The 22,009-nt window shown below is 38.4% G+C and overlaps 3 protein-coding genes across 13 annotated transcripts in view; 1 reads left to right on the top strand and 2 right to left on the bottom strand.

The window, feature by feature from the left end:
- strn3 (striatin, calmodulin binding protein 3) overlaps positions 1 to 11,173 on the bottom strand; it is a 38,156-nt gene extending 26,983 nt beyond the window's left edge. The window contains exon 1 of one of the 2 annotated variants that reach the window (XM_017475806.3): positions 10,689 to 11,173. In XM_017475806.3, coding sequence (XP_017331295.1) covers positions 10,689 to 10,964 — 276 coding nt within the window. In that variant the 5' untranslated portion in view covers positions 10,965 to 11,173. The remainder of the gene's footprint in view (positions 1 to 10,688) is intronic. The other variant, XM_017475805.3, reaches the window with a different exon arrangement.
- Positions 10,259 to 21,807, top strand: ap4s1 (adaptor related protein complex 4 subunit sigma 1). 3 transcript variants are annotated; one of them, XM_017475808.3, is made up of 6 exons: positions 10,259 to 10,432; positions 11,624 to 11,766; positions 16,518 to 16,604; positions 16,758 to 16,826; positions 18,203 to 18,214; positions 20,448 to 21,807. In XM_017475808.3, exons 2-6 carry the CDS (start codon positions 11,629 to 11,631, stop codon positions 20,574 to 20,576), a joined length of 435 nt encoding a protein of 144 aa, XP_017331297.1. In that variant the 5' UTR covers positions 10,259 to 10,432; positions 11,624 to 11,628; the 3' UTR covers positions 20,577 to 21,807. The 3 variants fall into 3 exon arrangements, with proteins under 3 accessions (XP_017331297.1, XP_017331299.1, XP_017331298.1); XM_017475810.3 differs by lacking the exon at positions 10,259 to 10,432 and adding an exon at positions 11,305 to 11,509; XM_017475809.3 differs by lacking the exon at positions 10,259 to 10,432 and adding an exon at positions 11,305 to 11,527.
- The window catches only part of hectd1 (HECT domain containing 1), a 52,119-nt gene continuing 51,026 nt past the window's right edge, over positions 20,917 to 22,009 (bottom strand). For all 8 annotated transcript variants that reach the window (XM_017475798.3, XM_017475797.3, XM_017475802.3 and 5 more), the window contains one exon: positions 20,917 to 21,916. In XM_017475798.3, coding sequence (XP_017331287.1) covers positions 21,779 to 21,916 — 138 coding nt within the window. In that variant the 3' untranslated portion in view covers positions 20,917 to 21,778. The remainder of the gene's footprint in view (positions 21,917 to 22,009) is intronic.

The following is a 22,009-nucleotide window of genomic DNA, read 5'->3' as shown; positions in this document are numbered from 1 at the left end:
TTCCGGAACTGAAGGGGGCAGCAAATATGCGCAAGTGTATTAATCAGTCCACAAGTGGTAAAGAAGAAGAAGAAGAAGAAGGCCTACATGCACGTGGGAAAAACTACAAAAAAAAAGTTTAGCTCCGCCCCAACTCGTTGTGAGGAAAGGTGGTTAGAGTCAAATATGGAAATACTTCGCATTCGAGGCGGATGACAACAAACATATAATTGATGCTCTGGGGCCGCTGTGCAACCGATGCTATCGTTCATTTCAAACAAAGCGAGGAAACACCTGGAATTTGGTGAAGCACCTGAAAGACTGTCCTATATTATGTTTGTTTGAGGCAGCTGGCATTGTGGCCATGAAACCAGCTAACGTTATGCTCCATGTAATGTGTGCGATAGCCAGTTATTTGTTACTGACGCTAACACATTGCAATGTTATAAAAAATATCCCTCACTCTCTCTCTCTTTTTGCCAGTATCAGCCAGAAAACAATATCCACCAGGAGTTTTTAATTTTATTAAAAATGTTACTATAATTTTTTTTAAACCACACCGTGGTATCGATTTTGGTATCGAGTATCGTGTACTTTTGGTGGTATCGGTATCGACTCTTAGATTTTTGGTATCCTGACATCCCTATTCAGGTCTACTTGCATTCCTGTCCTAATTAACTGGTAATTCATTTTTTTTTAAATGCTAATGTTAGCAAATAGCAGTTACTGACAATTTGTAACCAGCTTCTGGCATTTTGCTTCTGAGAAGATGAAAAAACGTATACAACACACTGGCCAGGCCTCCTTCTTTTTCTCAGAGTCAGCATCACTGCAGTCTACAGTCACGACAGGAGAATGGTATATTACACACAATCTCACAAGCCTACACTAAAGATGTCATCTGCATGACCTAGAAACCCAGATAAGACTCAGATGCATTACTGGTGAGACTTTTATATCACAGTAGAGGAGACCAGCCTTGTAAGATGCTTTTAGGTCAATTACTCTGACATATAGGAGGCATGCTATAGCTATTGTGAAAACATTTCCTGAGCTATTCATCCATTATTTCTAACATAAGTGCATTAGTTTATGCATTTAACATTAATGTACAAAGAGCCTTCAAAAGTCCTCACCGTCCTGGATGGAAGTGGAACTTTTTTTTTTACGTGACAAAACAACATATTACACATAATCCACACATAATGCAGTGGGACAAAAGCAAATGCATGAACAACATGGGGGAAATAAAAACTAATAATGATTTTCTACTGCGGTATCAACAATGGCTGTGTGTGGTAGTGAACACAAAGCACAATGTTACTCAGCAAACCTCTCACATGGTCCTTGAATGGTCAGTAATCCAATAATTATTCTAGTGAGGTGTTAAACTGGAATTATACTTGCTTTTAAATACGCATGGAAAATAGCTGCAATGTGTAGCCTGTGATCGTGTGGAGCGTGGCTTGTGCACATCCTCACAAATGAATGCAACAGAACAGTGTGGTGAAATACCAACAGAAATAGAAGACGACGATGCCTTTATTTGGTCACATATACATTACAGCACAGTGGAAGTCTTTTCTTAGCTTGTTAGGAACTTTGGGTCAGAACACAGGATTGCAGATAGGGTGTAAGGTTAAGGGCCCAAGCTTTGTGGTGCTGTTGCTTGAACCCCTGACCTTCTGATCAGTAACCCAGTAACATGCGCGTGGTGAAAGTGAAGTACATTTGCGCCTTTATAGGAAAAGTTACTGAATGTGTAGTCTGCACTGAATAACTGCTTTTAACAACATTTCAACAGCAGTTATTAGAACTCACTGATGTCTATATCCACAAAAAAAAAGTCAGCATCTGTATTATATAAATCAGTGATTCTCAACCATGGGGCGAGATCAGAAGGGGGCACAAAAAAAAACAAGAAAAACAAAACAAAAACACAGACAGGGCATCATTTGGGTACTCTGTATTTTATTGCTTTTCAAATAGAATGTGCATAAATGGAAAAACCCTGCGTTTTCTCTTCCTCTGTATTTTCTTTTTGCTGGGGAGAGGCGGAGTTTAGCCTGCCTTTTATCTAGCTGTTGGTCGCCAACTTAGAGACTTTTCAGACCCCTTTAGCGACTTTTTTTTGCAACAAAAAAAAACCCCGACAAGCGACAAATCGGGTGACTTTTTGGACAAACCTTAGTTTCAAAACTTTCCAAATGTCGACTCTATCACCTCTCTCTGCGTCTGCTCTGTTCAGTGAGTAGCTGAGAGACGGAAATTTGCCATGGATAACGAGACGCGCCCTTCGTGCCAATTTACATTACTCGTTTGTGAATGTTTTCAGAATGCAAGACGAACAGAATGCATGTTTTACATGTAAAATAGTACACCTTATTACAACCTAGATCTTTTGTTCAAAGTAGTTATAATGTTCAGAAACATTTTTGATCATTCATCTTCAATACATGTCGGTTATAGTTTTATAAAAGTCATAAAAAGTCATTTTAAAAAAAGTACAAAAAACATGATAGCAAAAAAAATCTGTCTCTTGATCCATCTATCAAAAACAGATTATATATATATATATATATATATATATATATATATATATATATATATATATATATATATATATATATATATATATATATAGGGGCACATGATAGGGAAGACTGGGGGGGGGGGGTTAACAAAAGGTTGAGAAACTCTGATAAAAACTCTGACTGTGGGTGGAGATGCCTTGCTGATAAACGAGGTCAGAAGAAAATGATCAGATTGGTTCGAACTAGCAGAAAGGATATTGGAAGTCATAAGCACTCTTTACAACTGTAGAGTTGCATCTCAGAACGCACAGCACATTGAACCTTGTGGTGGACGGGCTACAACAACAGAAGATCACATCAGGTTCCACTACTGTCATCCAAGAACAGGACTCTGAGTCCATCATGGGTGCCTGTGCAGTGGACAGGTGAAGATCACTTGTTGAAGATTCTTGCTTTTGGCTGAGAGGAATGGAACCCAGCGTGGTCTTCTGCTGCTTTATAGCCCGTCCACCTCAAGGCTAGATGTGCTGCACATTCTGAGATGCTTTTAAGCTCACTACAGTTGTAAAGAGTGCTTATTTGAGTTACTATAGACTTCCTGTCAGCTCAAACCAGTCTGGTCATTCTCCACTGATCTCTCTACTATCCAACAAGGAGTTTCAGTCTGCAGACCCTCCACACACAGGATGTTTTCTGTTTTTCGCACCATTCTGTATAAACTCTAGAGATTGTTGTATGTGAAATTCCGAGGACTTCAGAACTTTATGAAATATTCAAAGCAGCCCATCTGGTACCAACAGCCATGCCACGGTTAGTCACACGGATCACACTCTTCCCCCATTTTGATGGTTGAACATTAACTGAAGCTCTTGACCTGTATCTGCATGATTTTATCCATTGTGCTGCCACCACATGATTGGCTGACTGGATAAGTACATAAATGAGCAGATGTACAGGTGTTCCTATTACAGTGGAGAGAGAGAGAGTATACAATGTAATACACAGTGCTGCTAGATGTGAGAAAATGTACTGACCAGCTCATACTGTTGGTCTGTCACAATGGAAAACCCCCCAAAGGGATAGATTTCACCCACTTGTAGTATGTGTGGAGGAAGTGTTAACGACTATTACAAACAATGTAAACAAAATCATGTAAAAAAAATATATATATATATATATTTTTTAAAATTACGATGTAAAATTTTTTTATCCTATTCATTTTCATAATCATTAATGACTAAGCAGTGTTCAATGTATTTTTATACTTTTCCTGCATATTCAGAATGGAACTGAACAATGTGATGGCCTGAGAAATCCCACTGGAAATTGCTGGCTAAATTCTGGGAAACAGCCAAAAATGATGCAAACCCATACTTTGAATAAAACTAGGACTGCACGATTGTGGCCAAAATAATAATCACGATTATTTTGATTAATATTAGATCACAATTATTTTTTCATGATTATTCATCGATTTTAGGGACTTTTTTTATTGCACATTCACATTTAAATAAACAGACCGCTGCTTTCACCTCCATGTTGTGCTACATTCCTGCTAATGTACAAATCTCTGCATCAAATTAGACTGGTCCTTAAAGTGCATCATCTCTTAGAAACAACATATAAATAAAATTGTACCCAAAATACAGGATAAGTAAAAACAAAAACAAAAATGCCATCAACAAAATGAAAATATGTATCAAATATAACAATATGCAACCAAATGAAAACAATTCATCCGTATGCAGAAAAGACAATAACTGTGTTTACAGGAGAAGAGACGCAGACAAATCACCCAATAGAGAGATGACACAGGGATGATGTACCGGAATACCGGAATACCGGAATGCGTAAGTTAACAACACACTGGTTCCCTCGACAAAAACACAAAAGGATTTTCACATAGACTTTTGGATAATTGCAAAAAATAAGCTCCGTGATCAACAAAAGATTACAACACCAACACGTTTTGTCCATCAAGATAATTTTCATAAATGAACACAACTTTTATGAAGTTTGAAACCTAAATACAATCACCAGAAATAAAAAGCAAACTGTATGCTATAAACGAACTACACCACGGTCGCTCGACTTCAACGGCACCATCACCAAGCTTCCGACAACTTTTCCAAACATGATTTAAAAACATTTTCCATAATACAGATTTACTCCGTGGATGAATCTTCATCTACATTTTTTGGGGGAATTGTGCACAGCGAACCTGAACCAGTTTATCCGCAAAGTTTGTTCCTGTTCAGCGTGATGACGTTTCATGTCCCTGACAACATCTGTAGTGCCACTGAGCAACATGTTAGTGTCATGAATTCCCCTCACGCAAGCGCTGGAGCTCGCGGCACACTTTTTAGTGACACTGACTTTGTTTACTTTCTACATGTGCATTTGTTATGATTTCTGTCCCGTCTCTGCCCCTGTATTGTCACTGGTTGTTCCCTCGTGTCATCATTAGTCTCAGCTGTTTTGTGTTCACCCTGAATTAAATTTGTCATTTAAACCCCTCGAGTCTGATTGTTAGATGCGAAGTATTGCGTTAGTTTTCCTTGTACCAAACCTTGTTCATAGTTTTGATCTTATTCTCGACCTCGTTGTTTGATTCTTGTTTAGTCTTGTTTATGCCCATTTGCCTGACTTTTTGCCCGTTTTCAACCACACTATTGTCTCATGTTTTGGATTTGTCTGCCTCTCTTCAATAAAGCTCTTATCTGCACTTGCATTCGTCCTAAACCCTCATTATGTGACTGTTAACAACCGCCTTTTTTAAATACATGTAAAAGCTTTTTGAAAAATCATGAGTGAGGTTTTACTGGCGTATTTTTTGTCGTAGAATAAAACGTGAAAAATATTTTGAGCTTGTGTTCACTACAGACCTTATTTCAGGCTTTTTTTTAAAAACCAAAATCACATTCAAAAACCCATCGATTCAGGACGATGGAACCGAAGGGAGAAAATGCTAACTCGTTTCCGGGGTTTGACAAACAAAATGACGTCATCCCTGCGCCGCTCTATGGTGACTGGCTGTAAGTTTAGGAAGCACTTGATTTGATATGCAGTGGAGTTTTCTATGAGCAGAGGACGAATTTTAAACGTCAATATCGCAGTCAATCATATTCATGTAATTGTGGGCAGTCAAAATCATAATTTTGTGATGCCGCTAGCTTTAGCAGATACCCAGAGTCAACGACAATGACTTTCTTCAGTTTACTGTTTGTCAACGTTACCTTTTATTCGCAACATGACTTCATTCACCTTCAGACATCAGACAGAGGCGAAATCATCAAGTAATTGAGGAACAAAGTGTGTGTCTTTTGTACCTTAAAGTCCTTTAAGGCAGGGGGGCATTTTATATTAAAACACCCTGAAGTTTCTTTACCACTGAAGCCCGACAGTGCTGCACGATCACAACCTTATGTTTATATACAAAATGCTCCACTGTGTGTAAGGGGCAGGGGAAACCGTTGCGAGTTGCTTAAAAGGTTTAGTTTAATTTAAGTTTATTGTCATTACATGGTGTATTTGCACGCTTGTAGTGTAACTTCTGTCGTTTATTATAGCAGAAGTGATCTATTAGTAAAAAGGCTGCGTTGCATTTCGCTCGCAGTGTAGACGTAGTGATACACAGTTGGAGCACAAGTAAGATCTGTAATGTCTAATTAAAACACTATGATCAAAAGTAAAACAATATGCCTAAAGGCAGTGAGTAACAGAAACCACAAGGTGCAGTGAAAGTGAGCTACAAAAAATGTAAATTGAAATTAAAAGTAGAGAATATGTGAATGTGACTTTTATTTAATGTACATGCGTACTTCAAGGTCAGCGTGCTTTGCGACACTCAATGAACAGGTAATAAGAGAGAGATCCAGGCAGTGGCACACAGACAAGAGGAAATTTTAAAAAGTTTAGCAAGATGATTTTTTTTTATTTACTGAAGTCAATTCAAAGGCAGTGTGTCTAGTTTGCAAGCAGTCAGTTGCTGTTTTGAAAGAGTACAATATCCGTCGTCATTACGAAACAAAACATTCTTCAGCTTTCTCAAAGTACAACGGCGAGACGCGAAAACAGAAGGCTAACGAGCTACTTGCTAAACTTCGATCTGAGCAGAGCACGCTGCTGCGTCCTTAATCAGCTCAAGAAAGTGCCACACGGGCCAGCTATCAGATTTCCGAACTAATTGCTAAAAGTGGAAGAGCCTTTGCTACTGGAGAGTTCGTCAAAGAATGCCTTGCAGTGGCTGCAGAAGCAGTGTGCCCTTCTCAGATACGTATGTTCTCACAAATAAGCTTGTCAAGGAATACTGTTATCAGATGCATAGAGGACATGGCCCAAGACATCGGCGAGCAAATCAAGGCAAAAGCAGCTGCCTTTTCAATTGCTTGCGACGAGAGCACTGATATATCTGATTCCTCACAGCTGTTGGTATTTCTCCGTGGAGTAAATGAAAATTTTGAAGTGACAAGAGCTGGCTGGCATTGAGACTCTTTCTGCTACTACTACAAGAGAGGATTTTTTTTTTGCTGTTGAGAGTGTTGAAAAAGAATGAAATTAAGTGGGAGAATATGGCTGGCATTACAACTGATGGAGTCCCGGCGATGGTAGGGAGGAAATCTGGCCTTGCTACATTGGTGTCTCAGAAAGTGAGTGAATGTGGGGGGAAATTAGTAAAGTACCACTGTATTTTACATCAAGAACAGCTATGTGCCAAATCCATCAGGCTTGTGGATGTGATGCATGACGTTGTCAAAATTGTCCATGATATACGCTGCAAGGCGCTCTCTCACCGGCAGTTCAAGGTACTGTTGGATGAGATGGATGCCCAATAGAACCACCAGGAGGTTAGATGGCTGAGCCAAGGAAAAGTTCTCAGGAGATTTTTTGATCTGCACGATGAGATCAGAGCTTTTCAGGAAAGCAAGAATTGCAATATTCAAGTGCCCACGGATAAGAAATGGATTTCTGACCTGGTTTTCCTGGTGGACATCACAGAGCTGCTCAATGTTTTAAAAGTTCAGCTCCAGGGAAAAGACCAGATTATCACAAAGCTTTTTGATCATGTCAGAGCCCTCAAACAAAAAACTACTGCTGCTCAGACGACATCTCTCAGCCGGTAACAGTCACAATTATAATATTCAGAAGATTTTTATGTTCAGTTATTATTATTATTAATACTTATATTTAGTTTGCATTTATATCCAGCAGTGTCAGCTTTGGTATTTTTTGTTAATCAAGCTGATAAAATTTGTGTTAAAGTTCTCTTAAATTATCATGGATTAATTTCCTTCTTTTGTCAATTACTTATTCTATTTGCCTCCCTCTGTTTTTACATGCCTGCTTTTCTTTTTTTTCACTCCCAGTCCCACACTGTTCCACTCTTTCTCTCTCATCCCCGCATCCAGGAAATTTAGCCCATTTTCTGTCTTAAAGAGGCAGGCATGATGAAAAAGAAGGTACTCAAGTATGATGCTGTTCTCAGCAACCATATCCAGAGTTTGGCAGTCACTTTGAGGACTTCAGACACAATGCTACTGACTGAGTTGTTTGCTCAAACCCTTCACCATCAGCGTGGACACAGTCAGTGATGATCTTCAGATGGAACTAATTGAGCTTCAGTGTGATTCAGAACTCAGACACAAGTTCAGGTCCCTTCCCTTGACAGACTTCTACAAATGTGTCCCAGCAAACAGGTACCCAAAGATATGCAAACAGATAGAATTAATTGATATTGCAGGCATATGGCTGCATTGCTCATAGCTTGAATAGTTCTATTAGGCATTGAACATGTACTATAAATGGGATTGTTTCTATGTTGTCATTATACTAAAAGTTTCATTGAACTATAAAACTCTGAAAAGAAAACTGCATTAGTTAAGCAGATAACAGAATAATGTTTCCTATTTATTTATGTATTGGTAAATATTATGAAATCATAAATGAGGAGAACCATGGCAACTTTAATTTTAACATAATATATTTTGGTATAATGCAACATTTACTTTCAGCCCACGGAACTCAATCAAGTTCGATTTTTGGGCCGTCATAGGAAAAAGTCTGGGCACCTCTGGTCTAAAGGGAGAGCTACAGAGATCAAAAAGGACGAGCTTTTTAAAAATGTATTAAAATTTAGATTTTCTGGTCTGATTTGTAAAATGCCAACATAACATTAACAAGGTTCATGACAAAAAATGTCTAACCATGAAGTGACAGAAGTACGCATTTATTCTATGCTTCACGTTCAAAACCTGATGTGTCTCATCTGTTCAGAGTGGATATGTGCATCAGATTTAAAATAATAATTCATGGGAGCGGTCGGTTTTTACTTTTACGCAGAAGAACAAATATGAATTTTGCAGGACAAAGAAACACCACGCTCATTAATATGGGAATGTACATGGTGCTTATGTGGCATTTACAGACGCAACATATTTATCACATCAACTCATTCACCTTAGATAACTGATTTGTCCTGGCCAACGTCACTGTGGTGAAAATGACTAATTTCTTTATATTTTGGGAAATAAAACCAACCGAATTTGTTAGAAAAGATTACAGTGTCATCATCAAAAATAAAAACAGCAGGAGATGGTGGAACTTGGATTAAAAATGGTCACAGACACACCTCTATTTCAGTGGTAATGTGAAGCATTACTATCAAACAAAGCATAACACCTTCAAGCGATCTTATTTATACACATCAATTAACCACTAATGGTTAAGCATTAAAAAAAAAAGCAATGATGTCACCATTCAATCATCTTAGTGGCCTTTGTAAGTAAGGAATTTAATGTGACTGGATCTTTACAAATTCTAGTTGTATACACCTGTCTTAGACATCGTATTACAACTTAATTATTCAAGTGTTATGAGGTATGAAGTGGGGGTGCATTTCATTATATAAATCATACACATGCTGTCTGCATTGCACTTAACAGTCACAGAATAATCACTTTCTTGCATGTATTGACATGTCTACTGTAGTTACTGCATGCAAGACCCCTGTTACTCTGTGTTTGCGCTGTCTACATGTTGAATGATGATCTGCACCTGTGCTGCCCCCCCCCCAAAAAAAAACGTGTTATATTATACTGTACAGAAGTGTAGTTACATGCATAACGACAAAAGTTGAACTGGACTCATTTAATGCAACACTGCAGCTTAAAGAAGAGGAAGCTGTACTAAAATGAGTTGTTTTTCCTGTTTTACATGTTGGTCACTAACATACTCCTCGGATCAGAAACATCTGAAATAGAACATCTAAACATAACAGCTGAACGATTCATCTAGCTGTTAGCTCAGAGCTTTCTCTAACAAAACAGTAGAGACCAACCAGCTGGACGAATTTAAACATAATACAACTTTCTATAATACACGTTGACTTAATACTATATATATATATATATATATATATATATATATATATATATATATATATATATATAAAATGCTTAAATAGTTACTGTGACTTCACAGAGACTATGACATGAAAAGTAATAGATGTACCCTAGCTGACAAACTTACAAGCTAATAAGCTAACCTCATCCTTAAAGTAGGTAGAAGAGTTCACTGGGTTGGCTTTTTAAATAAAACTAGTCCTCTTATACAAAAGTTAAAAGATAAGTGACAGTTACGGCTATAAAACTGTGCTTGCACGGTATCCATTTATATAATCCGAAGAAAACCCATCTTTAAACAACCACTAGACTGTGTTAGCATGCTAGCTGAGTAAAGAGAGGAACCGTCCCGACGCCATGTTGACCAAAACAAAATGGCTGAACAGAAGATTAGTTGACAAAGTCAGCTGGCTGCAGTTATAGTTTCTACAGGCTGCTTTTCAGAGGCTAAGGCAATGCCATCATGTGATGTGTTGAACATTTAACAAGAAGAGCTAAACTGCACGGTTAAATACACGGGTAAGGTGCACTGAAGGAACGAAGCCCATTTTCCTTGCTATGTTATTACTAATAAATCGCTGAGTGCTAAGCTAGGCCTTTTTACTAGTCCGCGTTACTTCACAGGCAGAGGCGCTCAAAGATAGTAACTATTACCTAGAACGACTGAATATATAATTATCTAAACGAGTCTCACTTTAACCAGCCAGTGCTAATGTGTCAGTGGATCTAGCTAGATGGTTAGCATGTGTGCTAAAGCGGTGCTGCTATTCGATACCTGTAGTTCGGCCCTCTCGACTTCCCAGTGCGCTCTCTCCATCTCGAAGCGGGCCCACTCGTGCTGGATGTAGTGTAAAATCCCGGGGATCGTGTACTGCTGCGGCCTCGGCGCCTCGTCTTGCTGCTGTTGCCCCATCGCTGAGCCTCCAGCCCCGGCTAAATGAGCGTTAACGCTGTTGTTATTACCGTGCTGAGGCTGCTGCTGTCTCGCGGTGGCCATTCCTCCTCCTCCTCCTCCTCCTCCTCCGCCGCCGCCGCCGGGGTGTTCATCCATTTTTGACAAAATTAGAAAAGTCCTGGTAAAAGATAGCCCCCAGGTAGCTAGAGTTATTCACAAATGTATTCCCTTTCACTATCTGCGTCGTAGTAAAACGTCACCGCGTCGACGGAATACGCAAACGGCGCGTCCCTCGGGCCGCACGATGCTGTGGCTTTCTGTGTCAGCGCCCGGATTTGCCGGCCGCCATTACTCCGATCCCTGGATGTGGATGTGAGGCTCCGTACTGAGAGAGGGAGAGTCGGAGCCGCGCTGCATGACGGGATGCGTCCAGGCTGTGTCCTAAACCCACATGCACTACCCTCCCTAACAGAATGTCACAACCCGTGGTGGCGTGCTGTTTTCACATGCTATGTAGTGCGGGAGTGTGCGGTTCTGGACGTGGCCTAAAGTCATCGAACTCCAGGAGCCACTTCCAAATACAGAACTCGTGCGTAAGTGGGAGTTTATAGATGACGGGATGTCCACAAACTCTCCGTGAATGCGGTGTAGAAAAATACACGTTTAGTGCCCAGGAAAACAATCAAATCAGCATAGTAAAGGTTATACTTTTCTAAATGGTTTGTTCTGGTATATTTTAGAGACTGGTATTTTTATCTTCTTTATTTATTTCCCATTTATTTAATGTAATTTATTTGCATTATTGCTCTCCTAAGTGATCATGATCAAGTTCCTGCTGATGGTGAATAAGCAGGGCCAGACTCGCCTGTCTAAGCATTATGAGCATGTTGACACGGGGAAGAGAGCTGCTCTGGAGGCCGACGTGGTCAAGGCCTGTCTGTTCAGGAAGAAAGACGAGGTCAGTTCACCTCTTTCATTTCTCATTCATTTTCCCACCACTGAATGAGAGAGGTACTGTATAATAACACAATTCATTGTTTTCATATTAGACTACACGCATTAAATAAGTAGTGTTTTTCTCTCATTCTCTCACTTTCTCTGAAATGTCTCGTCTCCAGTGTCTACACTGACTGGTTTATATATATATATATATATATATATATATATATATATATATATATATATATATATATATATAAAGTACACAAGAAGTTTAGGTTTAAAACTATATATCCAGACTGCATTCAATCATAACTGCAACAAAAATTAAGAAAATATTATAGTGTGTTTAGGAGACATTTAATGAATATTTTTGGAAGTAGTCCCTGGTGGTCCCTGGCTTTGTAACAGTTAGCACTGAACTTTAAAGACTGTATCCTGTTTGTTCAGGCCCTTTCCTGGTGTAGGTACACACGTGTACAGTCTACTACTGTGGCTACTGTGCAAAAATAGCTTTCATATAAATAACTAGCGACAATATCAACGAAAGCTGCATGTCATCTTTCAAAGTAATGTTCTCTATCTGTATATAAAATTTGAGTGTTCTCTGCCTCATTGTTGTGGAGCACTGAATAGCTGAACAGACGTTATTAAGCCTTGTTGGGACTTGTTTATAGCCTGCCTGAACTCTCGACATAATGTTGCCAAGTATTTTGTACATCAGAAACCAAATATTATCATGATCAAAAAAATGTTTCAATGAGGCTACAAGAAAATAAAAAGTAAAACAAAAAAGTTACATCATAGTTTATTTAGTTTGCTTATTAAAATGAAACATTTTAAACCATGAACCATTTTGGTACATGTCTCTCCTATCATTGTGTTCAGTGCTTAAATTTTGGGACAGTAAAACTTCAAATGAATTAGTTAAATAATAATAATAAACAACTGAAATGACTCTAGATTTAGAATAGTTTTTTTATTTACTCACAGTTTTAGATTTAAGTCTGTAGTATCACACAGGCACCTTGAGACATTAAGCAGTGAGCCACGCCGTAGTGAACGTGAAGGCAGCCCAGTTTACCAGAACTCTCTATGCCTATATACCCTCCAGATCTGCACCTTTAATTAAGAAAAAAAAATTAACAAAATTCTTGAATAAACAAATAGGTTTTCAGCATAGACTTCAATATTGAGACTGTGACTGAGTCCCAAATGCTAATTGGAAAGCTGTTCTGTAGCTGTGGGACTAAGAAAAAGATCTGTCCCCTGCTTTAGCCTTCACTATTTTAGGTACCAACAAAGAGTCTGCACCTTTTGATCAAAATAAGACCAAAAGTTCACTCAGGTACTGTGGAGAGAGAACATTCAGTCATTAGTAATTTTATGCAAAATTGTACTGCAGTGTAGATAAAATAGGGGTGATGTGCTCAAATCTTCTAGTTCTATTGAGGACTCTGGCTGCTACATTCTGGACTAACTGGAGCTTGTTTATGCACCTACTGAAACATCCAGACAGCTTGGCATTACAATAGTCCAATGTAGAGGTAACAAAATCATGACCTATTATTTCTGCAGTACTTCTACACACATTACTCTTCACACTACTAATATATATATATATATATATATGTGTGTGTGTGTGTGTGTGTGTATATATATATATATATATATATATATATATATATATATATATATATATATATATATATATATATATATATATATATATATATATATAATGAGAGAGAGAGAGAGAGAGAGAGATGTCTGAGATGAAAAAGGTTATCTTAATAATATAATCAATGTCAATTATTACACCAATAATTCCCAGCAGAAATATTTTTGTCTTGTCAGAATTAAGTACAAAGAAGTTACTCAGGATCCAGTGTGTAATATATAATAATAATAAAAACAACAACAATGTGTTATTTACACATTCTTCAACTTTATTAAGCAGGGGTCGGTCATCTGGCTTTGTTTAAACATATCAATGGAAGCTAACACTGTACGATGTTTATGAATAATTGTAACCAGTGGTAGCATATATAGATAAAACAGCCAGACACCCAAACTCCATTTTCTAGTCTATCTAGAGTAACAAAAGCAATGAGACACAACCCCAATCGGAGGCCAGTAGTAGGTCATTTACTTCTTTAACTAGTGCTGTCTGTAATGAGATGTCACGATTGGAGGGGGAGACGGATGCAAGTGCAGATTAGGTTACAATACAAACAAAACGCGCTCTATAGAACTTGTGGCAAAACACTAAGGGAAAGACTAACTGGAAAACAAAGACCATAAACACAGCATCAGAGACAACGGCAAAGAAAGACAAACGTAAGACAAGTAAGTAAGTAAATTTTATTTATAAAGCACATTTAACACAGCGAAGCTGACCAAAGTGCTGAACAGAGTCAAGAAAAGTAAAATAGAAAACAGAATAAAACCAAATAAAGACAGACAATAGTAAAAATTTGATTAAAACGACTGGGAGAAGAGACGTTTTCAGCCTCTTTTTAAAAGAGGTAATTGAAGGTGCAAGATGGATGTCCAGTGGCAATTGATTCCATAAACGAGGGGCGGAAACTGAAAAAGCTCTATCCCCCTTTGTTTTTAACCAGGATCAAGGGACATGCAAAAGAAATCTATCAGAAGATCTTAGAAGTCTGTTAGATGAATGTGGTGTAAGAAGATCTTTGAGATAGGAAGGAGCTTGATCATTAAGAGTTTTAAAGACAAACAACAGAATCTTAAACTGAATCCTAAAATGGACCGGGAGACAATGGAACGATGCTTAAATTGGGGTGACCCACTCATATTTCTTTGCCTTGGTCAGCAGTCTTGCATTCTGAACCATCTGGAGACGAGCAAGAGATGACCGAGGAAGACCCATGTACAATGAATTACAATAATCTAAGCACAATGTGATAAAAGCATGAATAACCTTCTCCAAATCTTGGAAAGACAAAAATGTTTTAAGTTTAGAAATGATCCATACTGAAGCTGATAAAAAACTATTCTTTATGACCGAATTTATTTGCTTGGTTAAGCATAATTCTGAGTCCAGGATGATACCAAGGTTCCTAACCTAGGAAGAAATTGATGAGAAATGGTTACGAAGCTCATTTGTAAGCCCATCTCTCAAACTCAGTTGACCAAAAACAATTATTTTGGTTTTGTCTTCATTAAGTTGGAGGAAATTATTTGTTAACCATTTTTAAATGTCATCCAGACAGTCCAACAATGGCTGAATGGAGTAACCAGCTTTCAATGGTATGTACAACTGGGTATCCTCAGTATATAAATGAAAAGAGACATTGTGTGCCCTAATAATATTCCCCGACAGACGCATATATAAGTTAAAAAGAAGTGGGCCCAGAATGGAGCCATGAGGTACACCACTAATAATAGAAGCAGAAGATGAGGAGAAATTACCCAACGCTACCGAAAAGGACCTGTCTTTAAGATATGAGCTGAACCATTGTAGGGCAGTACCCTTGATACCAAACAGATCCTGTAAGTGCCAAAGAAGTATATTATGGTCTACAGTATCAAAGGCAGCTGTAAGCTCTAGTAGCATCAACAAGGAGGAGGTGGAGTAATGAAAGACAAGGAGTGCCGTGCAAACTGTGGCTATATACACGAGTGCTCATTAACAAGAAAGTGAATCAGGTGCAGGTGGTCATGTGACTGTGATGTAGTGAGGTACAGTGACTGCTGGGAACTGTAGTTCAAAGTTCCTTCTCTGATACATGACATGAGGTAATAATCTAGAGATAGATTCAGACTTGGGTAGTATCATTGTTTTTCTAGATTTAATCCAAATGTTGCCATCAAATGAAAAAAAAAATCAAGCGTGTGTCTCCCATAACGAATGGATCCTCTTATGTTCAAATTAACTTGTACTTGTCTAGAATGGACACAAATGCTGTTCTCAGAGGATCTTGTGGATTATCAAAATGACTATTAAAGTCTCCAACAATTACTGCTTTGTTTACAGAAACAACCAGGTGCGAGACAAAATCTGTAAATTCATGTGGAAATTCAGAATTCATCCCTGGGGTCTTATAAATACTAATTATTGGAAACGACTGAATAGACGTATTTTTTGTTGCTACTTATGTTAGTATAAAGGACATGTCCAGTTTTTTGTGTGATCCCTAGAATATCATTATAAATAACTGCGACACCTCCTCTCCTACATTCTCCTTCGGTCTAATCCACATTTATGTTAAACATAGTATATTAAATCCCTGATCAGTAAATAATACAATAAACGTAAGAGATCTAATATTTACCTGTCTTAACTTCAGATCAAATGTGCTGACTGGGCATTCAATGTGATCTACTTTTATGTTAATTTGGTTACTAAAACAAACTTTCTAAGTATTTCTACATTATTGTTTTGGGGTTGGAGTACAACTTTTAGAATGAGAATTTTTAGAAACAAACATTATGACTATATTAGATGTTGATGTTAGTAAGGATGTTAGTTGAAAGTCTGTAAATTTGAACAGTAAACCTGATTTGCAATGGGGGTTGAATAATTTTGATTGCAACTGTGATTTATATATAATATAAGTGCTATATTGTTAAAGCTGTTGTTAAATTAGAAAGAAAAAACAAATATCATTCCTACTGGAGTAACACTGGAAATGACCTCCTATTTCCGGCAAAGCCATGCATCAGTAATTTGCGATGAAAAGCAATAATTTTTATGAGGCCTGCTGCACTGTGGAAATTTTTACCTAACCTCTCCTTTTTCAGTGCTCATTTGTGGAGTATAAGGACTACAAGCTGGTGTATCGGCAGTATGCAGCTCTTTTCATAGTAGTTGGCATCACTGACAATGAAGTGAGTTATCCGGCCAAATGGTGTTACAGATGTCCTGTACTTTTGATCATAATAAATATTTGCAAAATAAACATTTGCTGATATTTTGTTATTAACCCTCACTTGCAGCAGCTGTAGAAATAAAACTTAATCAGTATTTTTTCCTTTACACAGAATGAACTCTCCATTTATGAGCTTGTCCACAACTTTATTGAAGTGCTTGACAAGTACTTCAGTCGTGTGGTAAGCGCAAGCTGAACACTTTTATTAAGACTTATCTGGGGTGCGTTTCTTGATGTTCGTTATTCAATAGGATTAATTATCAACTCAACAAAAAGCTTACCTTATAAGTATACAAGCCTGTTTTGTGAGTGTTTCCCAAATGCTGTTAATGACTGCTGTTATAGGAACATTATCAAGGGCAAGGTATTGTGATACAGCCCTATGCAAAGAGTTACTGCTACCATGCCAAAGTGGATGAACTTCCAATAACGGCACATTTGACATGTATTTTATCTGTTGGACACTGTTGGAACATTGTACACTTGGGTATTTTCTTGGTGTACTGTGATTTATAATTCAGTTTATGATGGAGGTTGTGCTCCCACTGTCGTTTGGGGTTGCCCCGCTCTATCTCTTTTGTCTAGGACGTGAATATTCTGATCTTACATCTTCTTGTCCTCCTGGCCTTCCACATTAGGCGGGTGTGTTGGTTTTCCCCTCTCTGGCGTTCTCCTAAGGCTTGTCCAGGAGTCTAAATCTTATTTTGCAATTGCATATTGTTCTGTCCATCATGCTATGAGTCCTAATGTTCCACAGCTATAGACTGTGACTGAGCAACTGATAGTAGCTAATACGTAGAGAGGGAAGCCACGCACGCATGATGAGACAATTACAGTGGTATACAATGTTATAACAACTACCTGTTGAAAAGGATTCAGTATGTAGTGTCTGTGTCACTGAATTTACTCGTGGTATAGCCCTCCTTAGCTTCTCCTGAGCCCAACCAAATTGGGTAAATATTTTACCCCTGGATGGCCTATATGAGGGGTATGTTGTCACAGCTTGAAATAAGTCCTGCCACCCCACGTGCCTCCCCATCCCTGACCTCTCATCACATCTTTGAGAGCACTGTTACTCAGCGCTAATATATTCAGACTTAAATCATGAAATAAATAATCTCTAACTTGAGTTATTATACTTCCTTCTTAGAGAATCTCTGCTGTAATACCGTAATGTTGTGTGAGCTATTTATTGTGCAGTAAGGAACAAATAAAGTAATCAGTGTCTAATAAATTGAGCATCTGGGCATAACCAATATTCCCATATATTTTATTTGAATAATCAACATTCATACCATTTTAATAATTGTACATGGCATAACTAGGCAACACATTGGCCAAATAACTTTATTTTCAATTTGGAAACGTGGGAATTAAAAAGCATGCTCAAACTACAAAGTATTATTACAAAAACAAAAAAGACGTTAACTCGAAAATTCTTAAGAGCAAGTTAACAAACTGCTAGCATTATGAACCTTTCGGGAAACGCACTCCTGTTAATTCATGTTAAAGCAACACAATTTGTGTCACTGACGATCTGTTTTTTTTCCTTTTCAGAGTGAATTAGATGTATCCTTTATATAATTAATTTGCAGCCAACACCATGGATTTTGTCACTCTGAGACATTATGTATAGCATGTGACAGCTGCATGTGTGCACATTACAAGCCTCATTGATACTTTCATTAGCCAGCTTGTTATTAAATAAATACATGATGGTTTTATTTATTGAAAGCAACATATGTTCACTCAGTAAATGATAACCAAGTTGCAGATTTTATTATTATACAAGGTGTTGGTGGTTAAGAGATGACAACAGTTATCATTTTAACATTCGAATTAACTGTACAGTGTCATCATAAAAAAGGTAATACATGGAGCTCTTAAACACCTTAAATAATTGTGTTGCGGATTAAAAGTTAGTATTTGTTCTTGGTACCATGCATGTCATTCACAGTGAACTTAATTGTCTATAGTAAAATACACAGTAATTTGTGTATTTAGGATGATGATGCACAGTTCCTCTTAATGCTTAGTCATTAAATGTACTAAATGATGTATAGTGGTGCTTGAAAATCTGAAGAAAACATCATCAGATTTTCACACAAGTCCTAAAAAGTAGATAAAAAGAACCCAGTTAAACAAATGAGACAAAAATATTATACTTGTTCATTTACTTATTGAGGAAAATAATCCAGTATTACATATGTGAGTGGCAAAAGTATGTGAACCTTTGCTTTCAGCATCTGGTGTGACCCCCTTGTGCAGCAATAACTGCAACTAAATGTCTGAAGACTTGGAGGAATTTTTGCCCATTCCTCAGGACAGAACAGCTTCAGCTCTGGGATGTTGGTGGGTTTCCTCACATCATCTGCTTGCTTCAGGTTCTTCCACAACATTTCTAGTGGATTAAGGTCAGAACTATGACTTGGCCATTCCTAAACATTAACTTTATTCTTCTTTAACCATTCTTTAGTAGAACGACTTGTGTGCTTAGGGCCGTTGTCTTGCTGCATGACCTACTTTCTCTTGAGATTCAGTTCTTGCACAGATGTCCTGACAGTTTTCTTTAGAATTCACGGGTATAATTCACAATTCATCCTGGCCCAGATGCAACAGAACAGGACCAAACCATGACACTACCAACACTATGTTTCACACATGGGATAAGGTTCTTATGCTGGAATGATGTGTTTTCCTTTCTGCAAACATCCCACTTCTCTTTTAAACCAAAAAGTTCTATTTTGGTCTCATCCATCCACAAAACATTTTTCCAGTATCCTTCTGTCTTGTCCATGTGATCTTTAGCAACTGCTGAAGGGCAGCAATGTTCTTTTTTTCTACAGCATCCGCTTTCTCCTTCATCCCTATCATGCACACCATTGTTGTTCAGTGTTCTCCTGATGGTGGACTCATGAACATTAACATTATCCAACGTGAGAGAGGACTTTAGTTGCTTAGAAATTACCCTGGTTCCTTTGCGACCTCATGGACTATTCCTCCTTGTGCTCTTGGTTGGTCGAGCACTCCTGGGGAGGGGAACAATGGTCTTGCATTTCCTTCATCTGTACACAATGTGTCTGACTGTGGATTGGTGGAGTCCAAACTCTAGAGATGGTTTTATAAGCTTTTCCAGCCTGATGAGCATCAACTCAGAAAAAGAGGTCCTCAGTAATCTCTTTTGTTCATGCCATGATACACTTCACAAACATGTGAAGTGAAGATCAGACTTTGATAGATCCCTGTTCTTTAAAGAAAACAGGGTGCTCACTCACACCTGACTCAATCCAGCCATCCTTCTTCAGGGTCACGGGGAACCTGGAGCCTATCCCAGGGAGAACGGGGCACAAGGCGGGGTACACCCTGGACAGGGTGCCAATCCATCACAGGGCACGGATTCATACACTACAGATACTTTGGACATGCCAATCAGCCTACCAGTCTTTGGACTGGGGGAGGAAACCCCCGCAGCACAGGGAGAACATGCAAACTCCACACACACAGGGTCACCCTGGAGGTGTGAGGCGAACGTGCTAACCACTAAGCCACTGTGTGCCCCACCTGACTCAATTTCACTACCAAATTAACTGCTAATCCTAGAGGTTCACATACTTTTGCCACTCACGGGTATGTAATATATTAGTATTTTCCTCAATAAATAAATGACCAAGTATAATATTTTTGTCTCATCTGTTTAATTGGGTTCTCTTTGTCTACTTTTTAAATCTGATGTTTTAGGTCATATTTATGCAGAAATACAACTCAGCACAAACAGATCTATTGCTCCTTAATTCCAAAGCAGATAATGTTTAATTTGGACAAAGTACACATCATTCTTGATGAGATGATCCTAAACGGACACATCGTGGAGACCAACAAGAACCGCATACTTGCACCACTGCTGGCCTTAGACAAGATGGCAGAAGGATGAATGAAGGAGCTGCACTTAGGAAGCATGAACTGTATGATCAGGAACATGCACTGTTTAAATATTCAGTAACGATTTCTTCATCGTGTTGGTCTTTAGAAATAGTGGCTTTAACTACAGTCAAGACATTTTATTAGGTAGAGTATACTGTAGGTGCTGTTGCTGTGCACAATTCGTCAGCCCCTCTGTACCCTATCCATTGCATCATTAGCCCGCACAGTTGAACTGTATTTGTTCATAGAACACGCTAAACATTACGTGGTTCTATATGTTCATGAAACTTGACAACTCAAAGCTTATGACTAAAATACAAGCACCTGAATGGAGAACACAGCACTAATCATACTTTGCAAACATTTTAATGATTATTTTGGAGCATACACATTTGAAAATATTTGTTTACTTCAAACTGCAACTTGTGTTAAATAAATGTTTATAATATACAAAGAAAATACAAGGAGAAGCATAGCTTTTCATTTTTTCCTTTTCCAAATGTGCCTTGCACACAACCAGTGTTTTTGTCGCTATAGCTTTATTGTAAAATTACACAAATGCACTCAGGGAGTCTGATAATTTTAGCAGGGTGATGAATATTTGAAACATACACAGTAACAGCTAGGAGATGAAGAAAAGAAAATAGAAGAGGAAGTAAGTGGGGAAAAAACAGCATATGGATGGATGTTGCTCGCAAAACAAAAACAAGGGGGGAAAAAAACTAAATATTTCAAACAAGGCAAGCACTAATAAAACTTAAAACCAGGGAAAAAAAAAATGTCCAAACACTTGACAGTTAGCTCTACAGAAGCAGGTGCTTGCGTGCTCCTCTTGGGGAAACGGGGCTGGTGTGTGTACAGTCATCTGAAAAGAAAACCTATGCTGAACTTTAGACACGCTTTCGGAGCTGGGGTGTGAGTAAACGGAGGAGTACTGCCCTTGGCTACTAGCGGCTCAAGTCCTTAATGCAGTGCAGTCCCACCAAGAAGTTTAAAATGGGGTAACATGGGCTGCAGACATGACCTTAATCTGTTTCAGTAGCTAGTGGAGCTGAGATGGGCTTCCTTTCGCTTACATATGTAAACGTAGGCTCTTTTGACAAAGGAGAGAAAATCATGGGCGAGCACAGCTTTTGTATTTTTTTTTTTCTGCAACAAAACACGACAGGCTTCATCAACACATGTAGTTGGTCATCGGTGCAGGGAGCATGCTCAGTTCAGGTGGAAGCCCTTTTCCATGGTGGCGGCGAGGAGGCGCTCTCGCATGATCTCCTCAGAGGAATACTCTGGCAACTTCAGATAGTGCACACACGTGTTTACGGAGGGGTAGCTGGCATCAGTCGCATCCACCTATGGGTGGAATTAAGCACATATGACTGACTGAAGTAATCGGGAAAAATAAAGGTTGTTTTGAACATCGTTCATTTGAATGCAATTCATTTT

This window comes from Ictalurus punctatus, chromosome 9 (assembly GCF_001660625.3).
Source record: "Ictalurus punctatus breed USDA103 chromosome 9, Coco_2.0, whole genome shotgun sequence".
NCBI lineage: Eukaryota > Metazoa > Chordata > Actinopteri > Siluriformes > Ictaluridae > Ictalurus > Ictalurus punctatus.
The sequence above is the reverse complement of the archived record's forward strand: the minus strand, read 5'-3'. Positions and strand labels throughout refer to the sequence as shown.

Coding starts and splice junctions, on each gene's coding strand:
- ap4s1 (XM_017475808.3), top strand. CDS start 11,629: ATGATCAAGTTCCTGCTGATGGTGAATAAGCAGGGCCAGACTCGCCTG. Junction 11,767..16,517: donor TGTTCAGGAAGAAAGACGAG/GTCAGTTCACCT, acceptor CTCCTTTTTCAG/TGCTCATTTGTGGAGTATAA. Junction 16,605..16,757: donor TTGGCATCACTGACAATGAA/GTGAGTTATCCG, acceptor TCCTTTACACAG/AATGAACTCTCCATTTATGA.